We start from the raw sequence: 19764 nt of genomic DNA on the forward strand, positions 1-19764 counted from the left end.
GCCTACATTTATCAGGGATTCTAAACAACCTTTTTTTTTTTTAAAAGCACACCGAGGCTTTGCCACTCAGCATTAAAGAGACCATCCAGTCCATCATGGGAACTAAAGTATTTTAAACTTGTCTTGTCAAAAATCATAAATTGGAGTCTTCTGTCTTACCCTCATTTCCAAACAGATGTGACATAACATCATCAATAGGATTCTGCACAATGATTTCGCCTTACATATGTTATTCTCTGAAATGGTTTCCAGAGAACAGGTAGGAGGAAACAGAGCAAGAGAAGTGACCCATGCACAAAAACCCCAGAAGAAACACTCAAGATGTATGCAGTGTGGTATTGAAAGCCTCAAGGAATCTTTAGTGTTTGTGAATTTACAAGCAGGATGGAGAAGATGAATAAAACCAGGTAGGTATGAAGAGCGATGCTACTGAGGACAGATACATGTGGCCTCCCACACTTCATGAAGTAGAGGTCTTCCACTCTGACTGAGTCATGGCAAAGGCCCTGTGGTCACCCATGGGGGAATACAGCTTACCTGTCTGATGTTCTGACCCACATATTCAATCACCATCTCGTCAGCTGCAATAGGCTCCATAGCAAAAAGGCCCCAGTCATGAATGTGACTCTTGCAGAATTTTAGCTTTTTCTTCCGGAACTGTGTACAAAACAACCCCAAACCATCATGAGCAAAAAAGGAAACAGCAATCCACACAGTACACAGCACATACAAAAGAGCATCTGCAGTGTGTTCCATGCCACAAGTGGGACATTTCAGCATGTGGCACCTGACTCTATAGTAAAATCAGACTATTAATTACCTCCACATTAGCTATGAAAAGGAGCGTAGTCTAGCGGTTAGAGAAGGGAAGACGTCGTCTTGATTCTTGGGTTCTACTCCCAGCCCTGCCCTGATTCACTGCATGTTCTTGTGCAAGTTGATAGAACAGGCCCTTTCGGCTATATCTCCTTTGCACTAGTGTCTAATGGGTTGTAGTAGGCACACACTTTTGGTCTGGGGCTCAGCTCCATTTGGTCATTGATTGCCTGGTTCCTGTTTTATTGTCACTGCCTATCATGTGTTAAACCCCCCAGGATATACACACTGACCTCTGCCCCATGGATTTCCCTTTGATTTGCTCCTTTCCATTCCATGTAGGTATTCGAACATTAGATCAAAGAGATCTAGCAATTGTATTGTTTGGAATCTGAAGTGTATTTAGTGCTCCCGAAAGCCGGTAACACCCCAGGCCAAAGTACCTCAAACTACCTGTTGTTCTGAAGAGACAGTGCTACTAAGGGGCGAGAAGACAGTTCAGTCTGGAAATCCCTCCCAAACCTTCACTGAGACGACGAACAAGGGTGCCCAAATGTGGAGGAGGTTTTTGTGATGTGAATACCTGTCCACTAGGAACTGGACAGAGATCACCATCTCATTTCACACAGGTTACACAGCCATCAGATGGTAACTGCTTCTGGTTACTACTGACCTGAACTAGATTGGAACCCATCTTTTACAGATGAGTCTCTTTGTCCCATTATCAACCCCCTTGTTCATGCAGTTGTACTAAGTAGCTCTTGCTCCCAGAAATACTGCTACGGCGTAGTACACAGTTTAATATCATAAGGAAATATATGGCATCATAGCTAGATTTATAAACCACATGTTTTGTCATCGATCTGTGGCTTTTAACTGGCCTGGCCTTAGCTTATTCCTAACCAGCACCCGACCTGTGCTCTCCAATTCACAGAATAAAAATCTGGTTGCGTGACCTACCTTCAGTTGGTTAAATTTGAGTAGGTCGCTGTCACAGCTACCAGTGAAGGATGAGAGAAGCCGGCGTTGCTCTGACCTCCTCTCAGAGCCAGCGCGGGTGGAAGCATGAGGTTGGGCAGGGATGCTCATTCCCTGCAAACAAGGAAGAACAGTTTAGGAATTGCAATTTTAAAAGATCTGGTGGAACCCATTTGTACATTTCCCAGAGACAAGTGAGAGATGAAAGCTGAGCCAGTGAGGAGTTTGATGCACATCCTCACACATGCAGTACATATCTCATCACAGAATCAGAGTAGAAAACAGAGTAGAAACTATTGGATTAGTTAACACAGTCTGCCTTGGCTAATGAAAAACTCCTCCCAACAGTATATTTGCAGCATAGTCTACTAAGTAAAGCAGGCTTCGGAGCATTTGGACTCCTGGGTTCTAGTTCCAACTCTGCCACAGAACACAGAAATTGTAAGACTTGATCAACCAGTCAGTTGCCAGTGGTCTACGTAGCCCAATATTTGGTCTCTTGACAGTGGCAACTACCAGATGCTTTAGAAGAAGGTGCAAAACCTTCATAGCGGACACATGCTGACTAATTTGCTCTTAGAGGTAAGTTTCTTCCTAATCCTAGTCAGTCAGTGGTTGGCTGTTCCCTTGCAGCATGAGGTCTTGTATCCCTTCTAACGAGATTTTTTTTTAATCCTACCTAATATAATTGTGGAGTTTCTCATTATCCATATAAAGTCTAATCCCATCTTGAATACTACACTAAACTCTTGGCCTTACTGACACCTTCTGGAAATTACTTCAGTAAGTTAGTTATGCTTTGTGTAAAAGAATATTTCATTTGATCAGTTTTAGATTCATTAACTTTCAATTTCACAAAATGTCCCTTTGTTCTTTCATCATGAGGAAAGGTAAATAGGAGCACTTGATTTGCCTTCTCTCTGTCACTGATTAAATTTGATTACCTCTATCACCTCCCCTCTCTAACTTAACAGTCACAGTTTCTGAAGTAATGGGTATTACAGGAGAGGGTGGGGAAGGTTTTGTGCCCTGCAATGTGCAGGAGGTCAAATTAGATAATTGTGATGGTCCCTTTCTGACCTTAGAGTCTATGAGTCTTCAGTCTCTCTTCATGTACTAATCTTTCCATTCCTCTAATCACTCTGTAACACCTCCTTGCTCTGCATCATGATACTTTGGTATACACAGCCCCAATGAAGTATTTTAGATCTATATTGAAAAACAGGTTCCTCAATCCCCAAAGGACTTCCAGAATGACAAACTACAAATATACATAAGGATCGCTTCACTTTTGCCACCATGGAAATACCCCTGCAATGGGGTGCAATGCAGCAGCCATTGAGAAAACACCAGTGACAACGCAAAACAGTTTAGGAGAGGAGATGAAGGACACCATATATAGCTCTACCAGCAGGGACATTTAAGTAGCAGAATGCATTTCCCCATATTGGAATTTGGCCAGGACACAGGGGGAAGACACCCCCACTCTTACAGAAAATAGCCTGGGACCTTTGATGACCTTGAATCAATAGGATCTCTGTTTTATTTCTCATCTGAAAGGCAATACTTCCAACAGGGAAAGCCATACTCGGGCACTGGCTTAATTCCATCTCAGAGAGGAGAGTTACTAACACCACATTTCAAGACAAATCCAGTTAACACAAGGAAGCAGTCAGCAATGAGAGTCTCCTTACTTGTGTATCAGCTGGCGGCTCCTCTGCAAATGCACGACTATTGTTGAGGTATTTAAGTTTGTCCTTCTTATCAATTTTGTAATAGCCTTCACTTCGTGCACAACCGGTAACATGTTCCCGCATGCCATCATCCCGCTTCTTCTTCTTCGGGGTAGAAACGCTAGTAGGTGGATCTAAGTTAAGGAGAAACCCAGCTACACATGGAAATCAGACAACAAAACACTCTGCTTGGTATTTGGTTCTTACCGCTATGTGGACAATTTCAATGCTATTTAAAAAAAAAGAAGAAAGAAAGAAGGAAATTAAGACCATTTGCCAGAACAAGCTGCTAGAGAAGTGGAAATCTAACTGTCAGACAACTGGACACTGGAAATGTTTGCACATTTTCTTTTACAGGTTTTAGGATTCGTCAAATGAAAGTGGTTTCCATCTAATGGTTCCGTGGTGACCATGTCAAGTGAGTTTGGGCATCTCAGTCTACTTCCCTGTAGACAAAGGACACCATCACTATTGGCACTAGTTGATAGTCTCCACAAAGAGGCCAGGGACTGTACGGGCAACAAAGACCAAACTAATTGCTCTCCCCAAGAGTTGGGTCCCTTAAGGTAAAGGATGGGGCAGAGTGGTAGTGGGACAAGTTAGCACTGCTGTTTTCCATGCTATATGTGATCAACAGCTACTGAAAGAACTTCAGCCTCCAGGGCCAACAATCTGGTACCTTCCATGAGCTCAGAAAATTAAATAGTTTTTAGGGCAACCTCACATCCCTACATGAGAAACAGACATTTCTTTATTTGTCACTATAATGCTCTAGGACAGCAAAATACATTAAACATAGAATAATGAAGAAATCTAATGAAATGGAAGACAGGAATGGGCCCATCTGTCAAGAAAAGCCTGTTTGGGAGAGGACTTCTGTAAAGCACATGACCATGGATAGAGAGACAGCAGCCAGCTGAGTACCTGGCTAAGCAGTTTGCTCTGTTTTTAATAACATTTCCCACCCACTTGTAGTGTTTCTAGAACTTCCTCGCAACATCTCAGGCTGTGGTCAAGATACCACGAACGTATCACGGCAGCAAAGAATCATCACTTGATATAATGCTAGAGAGGGCAAGGAGACTCTCCCTCTCTCAAAGCCAGCTCCTGATTAGCCTTAATAGCACAGCTCCCCGGACTTTCACAGGAGCAGAACCAGGTCAGGCAGATATTCCAAACCCCATTCTGCACTCCTAATTAGCCAAGCAAAATTTAGGACTCGTTTGGTTGTAATATTAGATGTTCACCCATACCCTTCCTCTCCCTAATATGGACCTATATAGAAAATAGCACTGTGCAGTGATTGGAGCTGTGGACAGGAACAAAAGATTATATTCTCTGCTCTGCCACCAATCCCAGCTGACTCTGGGTGACAAAATTCACTTCTCTGTGCTTCAGTTTCCACAACTGTGCAACTGCAATTATAATGATTTTTCCCCCATACAAGGGTATGGCAAGGATTCATGGGTGTTTGTTAAGTGCTTTGAGGTTCTAGGTCAAGACAATACAGAAGGACAGAGTATTAGAATATCACATTATATTGCAAGACTATTAAAACAGTTATGACACCAATTTTCATTTTCACCAGATGGCCCTAAAACAAGCTCTTCAGTTCAGTAAACCTTGCCTACAAGAATTTATTGTCACTATAATAAAAGAAGTATAAAACAAGTTAAAAATTACTTTGACAAGTTAGATGTCTTCAAGTCACCAGGGCCTGATGAAGTACATCCCAGAATGCTCAAGAAGCTGACTAAACCATTAGTGATTATCTTTGAAAAGTCATGGAAGATGGAAGAGATTCCCGAAGACTGGAAAAAGGCAAATATAGTGCAATCGATAAAAAGGGAAATAAGGACAACTCGGGGAATTACAGACCAGTCAGCTTAACTTTTGTACCCGGAAAGAAAATGAAGCAAATAATTAAGTAATCAATTTGCAAACATCTAGAAAATAATAAGATGATAAGTAACAGTCAGTATGGATTTGTCGAGAACAAATCATGTCAAACCAACCTGATAGCTTTCTTTGGCAGGGTAACAAGCCTTGTGGATGGGGGGAAGCGGGAAACGTGATATATCTTGAGTGTAGTAAAGCTTTTGATTCTGTCTCTCATGACCTTCTCATAAACAAACTAGGGAAATGTAACCTAGATGGAGCTACTATAAGGTGGGTACATAACTGGTTGGAAAACCGTTCCCAGAGAGTAATTCTCAGTGGTTCACAGTCATCCTGGAAAGGCATAACAAGTGGGGTCCAGCAGGGATCAGCTCTGGGACCGGTTATGTTCAATATCTTCATCAATGATTTAGATAATGATGTAGAGGGTACATTTATAAAGTTTGCAGATGATACCAAGCTGGGAGAGGTTGCAAGTGCTTTGGAGGATAGATTTATAATTAAAAATGATCTGCACAAACTGGAGAAATGGGCTGAAGTAAATAGAATGAAATTCAATAAGGACATGCAAAATACTTGACTTAGGAAGGAACAACCAGTTGCACACATACAAAACGGGAAATGACTGCCTAGGAAGAAGTACTGCAGAAAGGAATCTGGGAGTCATAGTGGATCACAAGCTAAATGAGAGTCAACAGGGTTACGCTGTTTGCCAAAAAAAAAAAAAAAAAAAAGCGAAACATCATTCTGGGATGTGTGCAGGAGTGTGGTAAGCAAGACACAAATACAATTCTTCTGCTCTACTCTGAGCTGATTAGGCCTCAACTGGAGTAGTGTGTCCAGTTCTGGATGCCACATTTCAGGAAAGATGTGGACAAACTGGAGAAAGTCCAGAGAAGAGCAACAAAAATGATGAAAGCTCTAGAAAACATGAACTAGACTGAAGAAGATTGAAAAAATTGGGCTTATTTAGTCTGGAAAAGAGAAGACTGAGGGGGGACATGATAACAGTGTTCAATTACATAAAAAGTTGTTACAAGGAGGAGGGAAAAAAATTGTTCTTCTTAACCTCTGAGGATAGGACAAGAAGCAATGGGCTTAAATTGCAACAAGGGAGGTTTAGGTTGGATATCAGGAAAAACTTCCAAATTGTCAGGGTGGTTAAGCACTGGAATAAATTGCCTAGGGAAGTGGAATCTCCATCATTGTAGATTTTTAAGAGCAGGTTGGACAAACACCTGTCAGGGATGGTTTAGATAATACTTAGTCCTGTCATGAGTGCAGGGGACTGGACTAAATGACCGTTTGAGGTCTCTTCCAGTCCTAGGATTAGTAAGCATTTGAAATAACCACTGAAAACAGGTTACTGTACACCTGACTATTTTATGTCTAAAAATTAACAAAAATTATCTTCTATATTTGCAAACTGGGTTAGTTAAAAAAAAAAAAAAGTGAAAAATGAAAACTGAGTGGTCCCAAAAAGTGTAGCTAACTAGCACAGTTTAATTGTCTAAGCTGAGAATGCAAAAACAAAGAAAAGATTAAATTAACAAATTTTCATTTACTATCTACAGCCTGGATTACTAACATACGTAAGGTTTTCTTCCCCAAAACAGTGTAACTTGTCAGTATCCTGTCAAGACATAACGGCCTTCATAAACCTTGATAATGGACTTTTCTTGTAATAAAATCACCATCAGCCAAATGAAGCATCCTCCCGACGGGTACACATTTATAATGTACTTCAAAAGCAGCATTAACATACAACTGTATTTAGATTGCAGCAGTTATACACATGACTATGTGCACTTCTGGAAGAAGGAATCTGTGTAAAAGTAGAATTCTGTTGTTTGATTGGAAGCATATGTTCATAAACATGTGCAGGAAACTCACAACCCTTTAGCTCGATCCAGGAATGCACCCTGCACTTATATCCTCCTTCTAACACTACAGGATTGAAGCAGGAGGTCTGGAATTAGCAAAAACAAATGGACTTGAAAGTGCCCATCAACCCTGTATTTGATGCCTTGTTATAAGAAATCCAAGTTCTGTAAAGTTACTTTTATAAAGTCACCTTATAATGAAGTAGGATTGGATACACTGATGGGAAGTTACAATCAAGTTTTTAACTGGATTAGACAGCGGCCTCAAGGGACAGTTGTTAGAACAGGGATGGGCAAACTATGGCCCAGGGGCTGCATCTGGCCCTCCAGACGTTTTAATCCAGCCCTCGAGCTCCCGCCGGGGAGTGGGGTCTAGGGCTTGCCCTGCTCTGCGCAGCTCCCAGAAGCAGCTGCATGTCCCCCCTGGGGCACCTATGTGTAGAGGCAGCCAAGGGGCTCCATGCGCTGCCCCTGCACCAAGTGCCCCCGCAGCTCCCATTGGCCAGGAACTGTGACCAATGGGAGCTGCAAGGGTGGCGCCTGCGGACAGGGCAGTGCACAGACCCACCTGGCTGTGCCTCCGCATATGAGTCGGGGGGGGGGACATGCCGCTGTTTCTGGGAGATGCTTGAGGTAAGTGCTACCTGGAGCCTGCACCCCTGACCCCCTCCTGTACCTCAACCCCCTGCCCCAATCCTGATCCCCCTCCCACCCTCCAAACCCCTCGATCCCAGCCCAGAGCAACCTCCTGTATCCCCAACCCCTCATCCCCAGGCCCACCCCAGAGCCCTCACACACATACACCCGCACCCCAACCCTCTGGTCCAGCCCAGAGCCCCCTCCTTTACCCTGAACTCCTCATTTCTGGTCCTACTCCAGAGCCCTCACCCCCTCCTGCACTCCAACCCCCAATTTCGTGAGCATTCATGACCTGCCATACAATTTTCATATCCAGATGTGGCCCTTGGGCCAAAGAGTTTGCCCACCCCTGTGTTAGAATAACGTTTGTTAACGGAAGGAATTTATCTCAAATGTTGCCATTATGCAAATTACCAAATACATCATACACACACTCACAAAACCTTCCTTTCCAGGACCATCATTCCTACCCTCAGCTGTCCAGTTCTTCTCTTCTTATCCCAGTCTTCCCTAGCAAGTAAAGTACTATTAATTTAGATGCCAATTACTTAAATCTTATAACATTTATTTTTTACAAATGAGTGTTCAAATGAGGAAGACAAATGGTATTCAATAAAGTGGATTTTGTAAAGACTTCATCCCAAAAACTAAAAGGGGTGCGGGGTGCAGTTAATTTTGTCTCCTTCTTGGATATTTTCTATCAATTAAAAAAATGCATTTTAAGGCTATTATGCAAGCCATAAAAAGGCAGAAAATTAAAAGTTTAAGCCAACACGCTGCCCTTAAGTCATGTCCTTTGGAATGGAAAAAAATAATGAAGAATGAAAAATGCAGTGTCAGCCTGAACCTTGAATTTCCTACCTTTTGTTACTCTGAGTCACATGAACATTTTTAAATGAAGAGGAAACCATGTTTTACACGGAATCAGAAGAGATGGGATATTTTACCATACTGACTGTATCCATACATAGTCCTATGAGGGGAAAATTATGATTAAAACGATAACCAATACACTGCCTCTTCCAAGGCAAACATTATGCTTTAGGTTCAATCCAGAACCTCGGTGTGAAAGGATATAAGGATGGTACACCCAAAGGGTATCGTTGAGCCAGTCCATACCATTATCTTGCTGTAACAAGCGATCATACGTGATACACATGAACTTGATATCTTCCTCATCTATTCCTCCATTCCAGATATCATACAAAATGGTCATCTCCTCGAACTCGGAGCGGGGCCTAAAGTGGGGCCGATGTGGAGAATATTCAGGGGAAGGAATCACTGGGATGTCCTCAGGTGCCTTTTTCTGCCTCCGCCACTGTCTTTTAGGTTTCACGTGAATCTCCTCTTCTTTGAAGTCCTCATTCCACTGATTCTCTAGTTCCTTAAACGGAAGTTTCTCTGCTATGGCCTCCGGGATTACCTTCTCGTGGAAGCTGTCATTCCTGAAGTCTAGGGTGACCGCTTCAGGATCTTTCAGTCCATAAAAAGCATCAGGATGCCCGCACAACAACTCTTTGCTCGCAGCACTTTCAGTCAAGGCAACTGGGACAGGAGGAGGTTCTGAAGTTTTGCTGGGGTAGGCCTCCAATGAGAGGCCCGAAGGAGGTGATCGTTTCGGCCGGCCTGGTTTCCTTTTGGTGGGCAGAGAGGAAGGAGTAAGAGGGAGAGGGAGAGGAAGAGACACAGTAGGCGCTTCTGGGGAGAGCAAAATGGATTTCACGGCTATCTTGTTCTCCTCTATGGACGTCTTTCCATCCACTGGCACACATGGCAGGGCTGCTACAGATACTGGCTCGTCAGGTGGCAAATCTATGTCTGTGTGGAAATCAGTTTCTGGAGGGCTAGCAAAGGGAATTGGGGAGGGAACACTGTTCATGCTGACCGTTCGGGAAGCACTATGAGGTTCTTTAAAACATTTCTCCTCTGGCTCATCTTCTGATGGTTTCTTGCCAGACAAAAGGCAAGGAAGGTTTGCACCAGGCTCTGGGAAAGTAGGCGTGAAATTAAAATCCCTCCCAGGAGTCCGAGGAATGCCACTATTAATCCCAGGAGACTGGGATGGATATGAAAAAGGGCTGCCTGGGACTTGAGGGGAACTTAAAGTCAAGCTGCTTCCTGTAAGGGGAGCATCACTTCCAGGGGTGGCTGGAATAGTGTCCGTACTCTGTGACTTTGCAAAGCCATGTGAAGACTTGGCCATAATATCACGCCCTGGAGTCCTAGGAAGCTCCTCTTCCAGAGCTGTTTTGGTCACAGTTAACTGTTCAGGGAAATTTTCTGGAGGGAGTAAAGGTTCCTCTTTACTAGGCGTTGTTGGAAGAGGAAGTGTAGAGGGTGGCACCTTATGAGCTGGAAGTATGGGAGTATCAGAATCCGAATGGACCACTATGTCCCGTCCAGGAGTCCAAGGCAGTCTCTCCTCCTCCTCCTCCTCTGCTGTGAGCAGTAGCTTTCCTGTAACTCGGGCTTCGAAGTCACTATCATCAGACTTACTGAAGAAGAGGCTCTTACTGGGTAGAGGCTCTTCAGATACCCCCACTGGTGCTGAGAGACAGAGATTCTCTTCTTCATCTTGAGAGTCAGGCTTTGGACCCTCTAATACCTTAGGCTCCAGCTCGATATCCAGTTCAGACTCTTCCACTGGAGAGAAAAACAGAATGAGCTCCATTCAGTTGTTAGTCATTTCCCAGCACGGGCATGTTAAAGATGCTGCAATTACAAAACCAGCTCATATCCACTGAGAGGCTTTAAAAACTGCCACTTTTCCCATTTTGGAAGTGTACAGAGGAGAGTAATTAGGACCCAGAAGTGACACAGTTATCCCTAATGGACCACCAGAAAACATACTATTAATTTGGGGACTAGCTTCTCTAGAGGCTAGAACCAAGGTTTGCAGCTCACAAAACACTTTGCTTACAAAAAACTTGGCTAGCTTCTTACTGCCATAAAAAAGATGAGTGAATTATTGGGGAAAGGCTGTTAGTAAGTAGGCTGTAAGAGCCTTAACATCTCCTTAGTTTTGTTTTTTTCCAGGAGATAGTAAATTAACTGGAGGGCCAGCAAGAATGGCAACGGAACAAAGGGAAGCGTAATGATCTTGAACATAACTTGGAAGAAATGGGAGACCCCGGTAAAGAAATGTGGATACACTCGGTTGGTATCACTGAGGCAATTTATATGCTGCTCTAGCTGTAACACTCATTTGCTTGTATTTTATTTACCTCCGTAGGGCCTAAGGCCAAAAGGAACTAACACTCCATCTATGAGGCAGCTTGAAATAACCTTTTCAAGAGGAAAAAGGAAGGAATGTGGAAATGTCTGGCCAGTCAGAGGGTTCTCTCAGGTCTATGCTAAGGAGCTAATGTGAAACTGGAATTACTGACCTTTGGAGGGAGCTCTGACTCATTTCACTCTTGAGCAACTGCATTGGGATGTCTTGATAGGAAGCACCAATGCTATAGATTTCTCCTGCATTCTAATATGCCACCTCTAATGAAGATTCCCTACATTAAAGCAACCTTCCCTGTGGCGGAATGTGGCTGTCTCCAGAATGTATCAGAGACTCTCCCTGTGTCCTCTAAGGACACGAGCTTGTTCTAGAAAGTAGTTCCTTCTCTGTCCCCAAGTGGTAAGCCTATGGCCAGCATAGAGCTTCTAGGTCCCATGGCATTCTGAGCAGGGAGCAGAATCCGGTCCCCCGCATGGTGGTATTTTGCACAGCCTGTAGATTGTCAAGCTTTAACAGTTTTAAAAAAATCTCCTGGAGGTTGTCTTCACACATAACAAACAACTCTGTGAATTTAAGGAAGACACCAGAAGACCAATTTCCTTCTCCTGGCAATGCTGGGACAAATGTTCATTTATAAGGGAGCTAAGTGAAAAACCCCTAATGTAGGTCTCCAATTCCACCCCACCTCAAGCCCTATTAAGTGTCTCTTTCCATTCCCCAGCCACACAGCCCCTTTAGAACCAAAGCACTAAAGGAGCCATTTCCTGGCTGTCGTTAAATTTAGAGTCCTAGTGCTCATCTACAAGGCACTTCATAGACTAATTCTAAGGTACCTCATAAGCCACTTATTCATTCTATACTGTGATAAAACACCCACAGCACTGCGTCTTAGAGTCTGGGTCAGCTGCCTCGGGCTCATGCTGTGGGGCTAACAACAGCAGTTTAGATGTTCAGGCTCACGCTGGAGCCTGGGCTTTGAGACACAACCCCACTCCCAGCCCCCTTCGTAGGGTCTCAGAGACCAGGCTCCAGCCTGAATCTGAACATCCACATCGCAAATTTACAGCCCTCCTGCCCAAGCCCACTGATTTGGGCTCTGAGATTCAGTGCCACAGGTTTTTATTACTGTGTAGACACGCCTTAGGACAGTTATGCTCCAGAAGGACACTGCCACTAACCTGGCTAGAATAAGACTCTTGGGTGCAATGCACAGAGCATTTTCAGCAGCAGAACTCCAGCTGCAGAACACCTTTACCAGATGATCAAAAGCTCAATCCAGACCTCCTTCCCCAGTGAGGACATCTCCAGGATCAATCAATTATTGGGGAGATAAGGAGGAGGAAAGGACAAGAGGGGCCCCGAAAATATGCTGTGAGAAACCTGTACTTTGATACTACGGCAACAGATGACAAAATACATTAACACACTGTACCTGCAACGCGTATAGGAGGCACTAGGTTTACTTCTTGGTCTCTCTCTGTGACCACCAACCCTTCAGCAGCAGTAGATTCCTCTGGCACTTCACCACTTTCATCTTCCCGTTGCTTGGTTTCTTCCATCTCTTCCTCTTTTACTGCCATAGTTGGTGCCTCTAGTGCCAGGCTTGTTGCTTCCATATAGTCATCCACTGGAAACAGCTCCAGGATGGTCTCTTTTTCTTCATCTGCTAGTTCATGACTAGCAGACTCAAGCTCTATTTCAGCAGCCATGGCTTCTCTATCTTGGTCTTCAGCCGTTACCTCTTCTTCCTCCTCCTCTTCCTCCTCCTCCTCTTCCTCATCCGAGTCAGAACTTGACTCAAATTCTGAGGAGTCCTCACTTTCATCAGATGATTCAGCTTCAGCTTTGGAAGATGTGGGACTCACTACATCTTCTGCAAGGATAAGATGATGTTGTTATTACTGTTCTTTTATGATCTCATTAAAAAATCATGTGAAATTACAGAAATTAATCCCCTTGACAGGGTTTTTTGGGGATTTCCTCTTGATTTTCAAGGGTTTCCTTAGAAAAAAATATAGCTCACTTCTAGAAGAAAAATCAGTGTGGGAAAATATTTTTTCCTTGAATGAAATAAAACAAAACTGTCTTCCTCTGAAGCTCCGTGCTCCCAGAGAAGAGCTTCTAGATAGCATGGGAAACATTGGTGTCTGCTTGTACCCTGGTAGTGAATGTGGATGAGAGCATGTGGGGAAACTACTCTCTGCACTGTTAAAAGTGGCAGTTTGCCAGCTGGAGAGGAAAATGAGGGATTTACAGTATACTTTAAAATCAAATTTTATTCTCAATTTTTGATTTGGTGGGATGTTATTATTATTAGCCAGTGCTGTAAACTCCAATATGCACGAACCTAGAACCAGTTCAAGGATAGCAATCCTATTATAGATACTGAAGTGGGAATACAAGCTTGAGAATTAGCCTAGAGGTGAGCAATTCTACTGGAACAAAAGTGTGGACCTGCCCAGAAGCTAAAGTTTACTTTGTTTCTAGTGAGACTGCATACCTTCTTCAGAGTCCTGCTCATCTTCCTTTTCACTTGTTTCTACTCCCGTTTCTTCATCTTCATCCTCTTCCTCAGCATCTTCCTCCTCCTCTTCCTCCTCTTCCTCCTCCTCCTCCTCGTCTTCCTCCTTTGGCAGTAAATATTTTAGTATTTTAATGACACCTTTAGAAACATATGTTGATTTTCTGTATTGGCTTTAATAAATACACCAAAATCTCAAATACCACAGCAACAGTAAACAAAGCTACACAGACAACAATTGTGAACGCACAATTCAATAAGCATCAGTGCAGACTCTCAAAAGTTGTGTCCCAATAAAATCAAATAAAAGGCAAATTAAAAGACACTGTTTGCCCACCTCTGTAAGACATTAAGTTTGTAATATTATACAATGGGGATGGGAAGAGGAATCTCAGGAAAAGTAGCCCATATAATTGTATCTAAGCTATTCTAACTACACTAATTCATAAGCGTAGTGTAGCAATTAGAGCTGGAGACTCGGGGTTATAATGTGATGCACGGAGGAGGGGGAGGAGAGAAATACCTTGCCAGCTGCTTCTTTCACCAATCCTCTCTCTTCCTCCTGCTCGTCTTCCTTTTCAGAACAGGATTCTTCTTCTTTATCTGAAGTCTCATCTCCTTCCTCCCCCTCACTGTCTAGCTCCAATGGTCTTGCTGGTCTCCTTCGGAGGCCTACTGCTTCTGCATCCTTCTTAGACAGGTCTGAAGTAACATCAGACATGTCTCTGTCCCTTTCTGATTCTGACGGGGGGGAAGAAGAGACGAGAATTGTAATCAAAACATCATGATCTCAAGGATTCAACTATCACGAGTAAACTCATAACATTATTATTAACAGTTTTATAGCAGTGGTCAAAGGTTCCAATCAGGATCAAAACCCTACTGTACTATGCAAGAGATAGTCCCTACCCCAAAGAATTTACAGTCTGATTTAAGGTAAGGCACAACAAGGGGCTGTAACAAATAAAAGGAGGAAATAGGGAGGGCGAACAAGAAATATTGAGGATCTCAGTCATACCTAGTGGAACCATCTACGTAGCCATTATTAGTTGCAATTTATCACAGGCTCTCTGTTAGAAGTGGTTTTGGAGGGCACGGTGGGAGTGGCTTTTGGACTTGGTTTGGGCAGACGTTCATGCATAATCGCGCGGAAGAGAGAGAAGATGCTTGTGGAAGAAAATGGTGGTCGCGGCTGACAAACCTGGCACCGCAGATGGGTGATTAGCAGTAGCGGAAAACGAAAAAAAAAGGGATGTGTTGAAAGTCCTAAAGGAAGGGCAAGAAAGGCCAGTGGAGAAGAAGGAGCCATGGAGGATATTACATAGAATGAGGGACATGTCAGAGTGTAGCCTGCTCACACTACGCGTTTAAACCGATTTAGCAGCGTTAAACCGATTTAGCGCTGTAACCCGTCCACAAACGAGCCTTTATAGTCGATATAAAGGGCTCTTTAAATCGGTTTCTGTATCTCCCGGACGAGAGGAGCGCGCTGAAATCGGTATTACCATATCAGATTAGGGTTAGCTTGGCCGCCAAATCAACCAGTATGGCCTCCGGGCGGTATCCACAGTGCACCCCTTGATGAACGCTCAAAGGACAGCAATCGAAACTCGGATGGCAGATAGAGACACAGATAGACAGAGAGACCCGCGAACTTTTGATTTCATTTTCAACTTTTTGACCCTAAGTGTATGAGCTTGAATCAGCCACCGGGTGGCTTCGTCCCCAAATCACAAAGAACTCCAGCTGGACCGCTCGGAAGATACTGGATCTGATCGTTTGTCGGGGTCTATCAGAGCTCCGTTCCAAGAAGACAAATGCAATGCATTTGAAAAACCTCTCCGGCTATGATCACAGAGTCACAGCACGTGCTGCGTGACAAGCATACGCGAAAGAAACAAAGAATGAAATGGACGCTCAATGGAGAGAGGAGAGAAGGAGACTGAGGTCTCCAGCCTATCCCACAGTCCCCAGCAAATCTACGAAAAGCATTTAGCATTGGTGGCTGAGTCCCAAGTGCTCTGTAGGTCAACTCTCTCGCGCCGCGCTCGCGCTCGCGTGCGCTCCTCCTCGTCAATGCTACCCCACCGCTGCCCGTGAAAGAAAAAGGGAAAATTTTTTCAATGTCACCCTTGTCTACTGCATCTGCTGGTAGACGCGACGTCGATGAACAGCAGTTCCTTTCCCTTCCCTCCCCCGGGTGCAGATGGTACAATATGACTGCTATCTGGTCGTCATCATCAGCCTGTGAGTGCTCCTGCTGGCCTCAAGTGAGGCTGGCCGGGGGCCTTGGAAAAAAGGGAAGACTCCAGCCGGTAGATGTACGAACGGCTGACAGTAACTCTCATCATAGCAATGGCGGGCTGCGCCCATCAGCCCCTCCTTTCACGTCTAAGAAGAATTTCTGTATGCCTGGACTACTTATAGCAGTGGGATGCGGGTTCTCTCCCCCACACATGTTTAATGTCTGCCTGAGACTATATAAGCCAGTGGAGCTGCCTCCCGCTCATTTCATCTCCTAAAGTCACTGTTTTTATTCTGCATTCTTTATTACTTCATCACACAAATGCGGGACACTGCCATGGTAGCCCAGGGAAGGTTTAGGAGGAGGGAGCAATGGGTGGGGTCTCATATTCTGTGGATCTGACATGGCGGCTGTGCTCTCTGGTACACTAGACTCTCTAGTAACTTCCCCATATTCTAGGCAGTTACTGACTCTATTTTTGATACCATTAAAGGTTTCATTTCCCTTTTTGTTCTTTGTGCCCCCGGCTGACCTCAGTCGGGCACTCATGACAGCAGCAAGATGGTACAGAACGACAGCTAACCGATCATCTCATCACCAAATTATACCAATGATGCAGCAGCCGGTACAGAACGACCTAGATAAACTCATCTCTGCTGTCATGCAAAGGCAAATGAATGCGCTGTGTATCCAGCATCCCAGTTACATTACGGTGACAGAAAAAAAGCTGGATGGGCTCAATGGTTGCCGTGCTATGCGTCTGCCAGGGCCAATACAGGGAAAAAGGGCTGAAATGATTGTCTGCCATTTCACGGAGGAAGATGGACTGATGACATTTTACCTATTCCACCCGCGACAATGATTTTTGCCCCTCAGGCACTGGGATCTCACCCAGATATACACAGGGGTGGGGGAAGGACTGCGGGAACATTGGATAGCTACGGAATAGCTACCCACAGTGCAGCGGGCAACGCTCTGGAAATCGACGCTAGCCTCGGACCATGGACGCACACCGCCGAATTAATGTGCTTAGTGTGGCCGTGTGCACTCGACTTTATACAATCTGTTTTACAAAACCGGTTTATGTAAAATCGGAATAATCCCGTAGTGTAGACGTACCCTTAGAGAGGACAAGGTGGAGCACAAAGACCAGAGAGGAGGCAGCTGCAGTAGGGAAGATAGGAGATTGCAAGAGCCGGAACAAGTGTTTTAGGAATGTGCATACAGAACAAAGGCACGATCCTGACATGTGATGGAAGCAGCAGCAAGATCTGGATAAGACCTGGGAGTGTGGGATTTCAGAGAGGCCAGAGCCAGTGGCAGCATTCACGTCAGCAACTTGTTGAGTAACTGGGAGGATACTGGTGCCATCAACCATGTCAGAGGAAGGGGAGAGAAAAAGGAAAGAGGGCGGAAGAGCATAGTTTTGTCCCTGTTAATTTTACATGTAGTAGCAAGACACCCACGAGGAGACGTCAGCCAGTTGGAGAGAGCGAAGCAGGTTGGGGAAGAAAAGCAGATCTGAGAGTCGTCAGCATGAAGGTGGTAACTGAAGCCAAGATCACTTCCTGTGGTGAAGGTGTATCGGGGGAAAGAGGGTGGGGGCAAGGACAGCAACAAGAGAGGAGCGGAATAGGAGTACCACCATCCATCAAATGAAACCCTGAAGGAAGCCCAGAATTTTGACATTCCCCCCTCCCCAGACACCCTGACCAGTTGTATGTTAAATACAGGAGCTGGGATTTTTTCTTTCACAAGGGTACCATGATCGAAGGGGCCCAAAGCCACCAAAACTCAAAATTCGGCCTCCCTCAATGAACATCAGCCTGCTTAATGGCCCACACTCAACCAGACTTTTCTTCCACATTACTTTGTCAACCTTACCCCACTTATCGACTGGATTCCTCATTGAACTGCTGCTGTATTGAATCCCTAAGGATCAATGGGCCCTTTGTGCACTGTGCATATAATGTGCATGTAATGTTAACCCTTTGTAGGCTGCAGACTGACAACCAGCCTTCTAACCTTTCTTTGGTCTGAAATTTGGAAAATGGCAGCAATGATAGGGTTAAATGCAGGTGCAGCTGATGAACAATACATTCCCACACACAGGGGTTGGGGTTCTGTACAGGGGAAGCCAGAAGGGTCCGTAAAAGGAGGGTTGAAAGCTACTATCATCGGGAGCAGCAACCTCCTCTGGGTTCCTTGTATTTTTATTGCAAGCATTTGCAGGAGTGCAACTGGAAGAGCACCCTAAAACCAAGCACAAAGCCCCCGTTATTTAGTGAAAACAGAAAACGATGTCTAGAAGAAGCAGGGCCTGTGTTTGTAGGATTGCTGAGTGGCTCCACTCTGTGGGGCAGGGTCTTGCCAAAACTCCCGTTCAATAGGAAGGTCCTTGCGCTAGAGCTAGGGGGTTTATTCTGTCTAGTTCTGACCTGGTTTGCTCCTGAAGAAGAGAGAGATGCTGCTAGCCTCAGAAAGGGATTAAAGTTTGGTGTGTGCTTCAGAATAAGACCCAGCAGAGGTAAAGGGGTAAAAATAAGGTCTACTATCAAGGGAAGAGTAAAGGTGATAAAGCCCTTTTCATTATGTTAGGGTTAAATACAAGCTTCCTGGGGCTTGGAGAGCCTTAAAACGTTTAGCCCTTTAGCTGCCAATGGCTGCAATCTCAATGGTCCTTGAAGGTCCAGCATTACACTGGAGCACTGGCCACTTATGTACCTGGTATATGGGGCAGCACACATACTTTGTGTTAATTAACAGAGGAGTAGCCGTGTTAGTCTGGATCTGTAAAAAGCAACAATGAGTCCTGTGGCACCTTAAAGACTAACAGATGTATTGGAGCACAAATCAGATAAGGAAGGAAGAACCCAAGGATTAATATTTTGAGGGAGTCCTTCCTGTGCCCCTCCCCCACCATCACACACTAACTGGTGTGAACACATCAAGAACTGGGTGTTTGTTTTAAACTTTAGATTGCGTGATGGAATTCTTTGTTTACTGAAACTAAGCATCTGTCCTCACAGACACCTCTAAAGTACATTCTGGTTCTTAAAAGTTTAGAACTATTTAAATAAGCTTGGTTTATAAACCCTCTTCTTTACTTTGGCTGCATGAGCAGCTGTTAGGATCAAGGATCAAGTTTACATGGGCTAGTAAACTGCACATTAGTCTTAAACAGATCCTCAACTGACCTTTATTTATCATCTTATTTTTACTCTGCGCTGTTTGGAGTAAACTTTTTAAAAAGAGTTAAAATATTTTAAAATAGACTTTCCCCTCCAAATTTAACAAAATTACTTTTTTTTTTAAATGAAATCCAAACCAAATTGGCTTTCCCTTACTTACTTCTATAATAGCCTTCATATCAGTAACATAAACACAGCTCTGGAATGTGCTTGGTAAACTAACCTGAACTCCCTCTGCTGGCTGACTAGCTCTGCAGCAGTGGAACAAAAATATGGTAAAGTTATGCATAAACCCTGGGTCTTACATTTCCCTGTCACAGTAAATTTAAAGAAGCACAATCCAGAGCAGGTCATTGAGCTGATCAGAGTTTTAAGGTCAATTGAATTTTGGCTCAGATTGTTGAATGTGTGTCTAACTGGGAGTTAATGTGCTGCTGAGAAGTTGAAAGGAATTCAGTTTTTGTATGGTTTGCATTCACACGTGTGTATCAATTAAACGTGGATTGCAAACCTTCATCTTCATCATCAACAGACGTGGAGGGCCTGATTCTCTTCTGATCTCCGGCTGAGGCAGCTTCAGGTGGCTCCTTTCTCTTCACCTGAACAAAGAACAGAATTAGCATTTCT

At 44.2% G+C, this 19764-nt stretch overlaps 1 protein-coding gene across 1 annotated transcript in view; it reads right to left on the reverse strand.

The window, feature by feature from the left end:
- Positions 1 to 19764, reverse strand: part of SETD1B (SET domain containing 1B, histone lysine methyltransferase) — a 70646-nt gene that overhangs the window by 7559 nt on the left and 43323 nt on the right. The window contains exons 9-16 of the mRNA XM_032800734.2: positions 19649 to 19736; positions 14225 to 14442; positions 13681 to 13807; positions 12613 to 13053; positions 9026 to 10591; positions 3489 to 3655; positions 1777 to 1908; positions 538 to 657 (exon numbers count right to left, since the gene is read on the reverse strand). Of these exons, the coding sequence (XP_032656625.1) occupies positions 538 to 657; positions 1777 to 1908; positions 3489 to 3655; positions 9026 to 10591; positions 12613 to 13053; positions 13681 to 13807; positions 14225 to 14442; positions 19649 to 19736 (2859 nt within the window). The remainder of the gene's footprint in view (positions 1 to 537; positions 658 to 1776; positions 1909 to 3488; positions 3656 to 9025; positions 10592 to 12612; positions 13054 to 13680; positions 13808 to 14224; positions 14443 to 19648; positions 19737 to 19764) is intronic.

Source organism: Chelonoidis abingdonii, chromosome 22 (assembly GCF_003597395.2).
Source record: "Chelonoidis abingdonii isolate Lonesome George chromosome 22, CheloAbing_2.0, whole genome shotgun sequence".
Classification (NCBI taxonomy): Eukaryota; Metazoa; Chordata; order Testudines; family Testudinidae; genus Chelonoidis; species Chelonoidis abingdonii.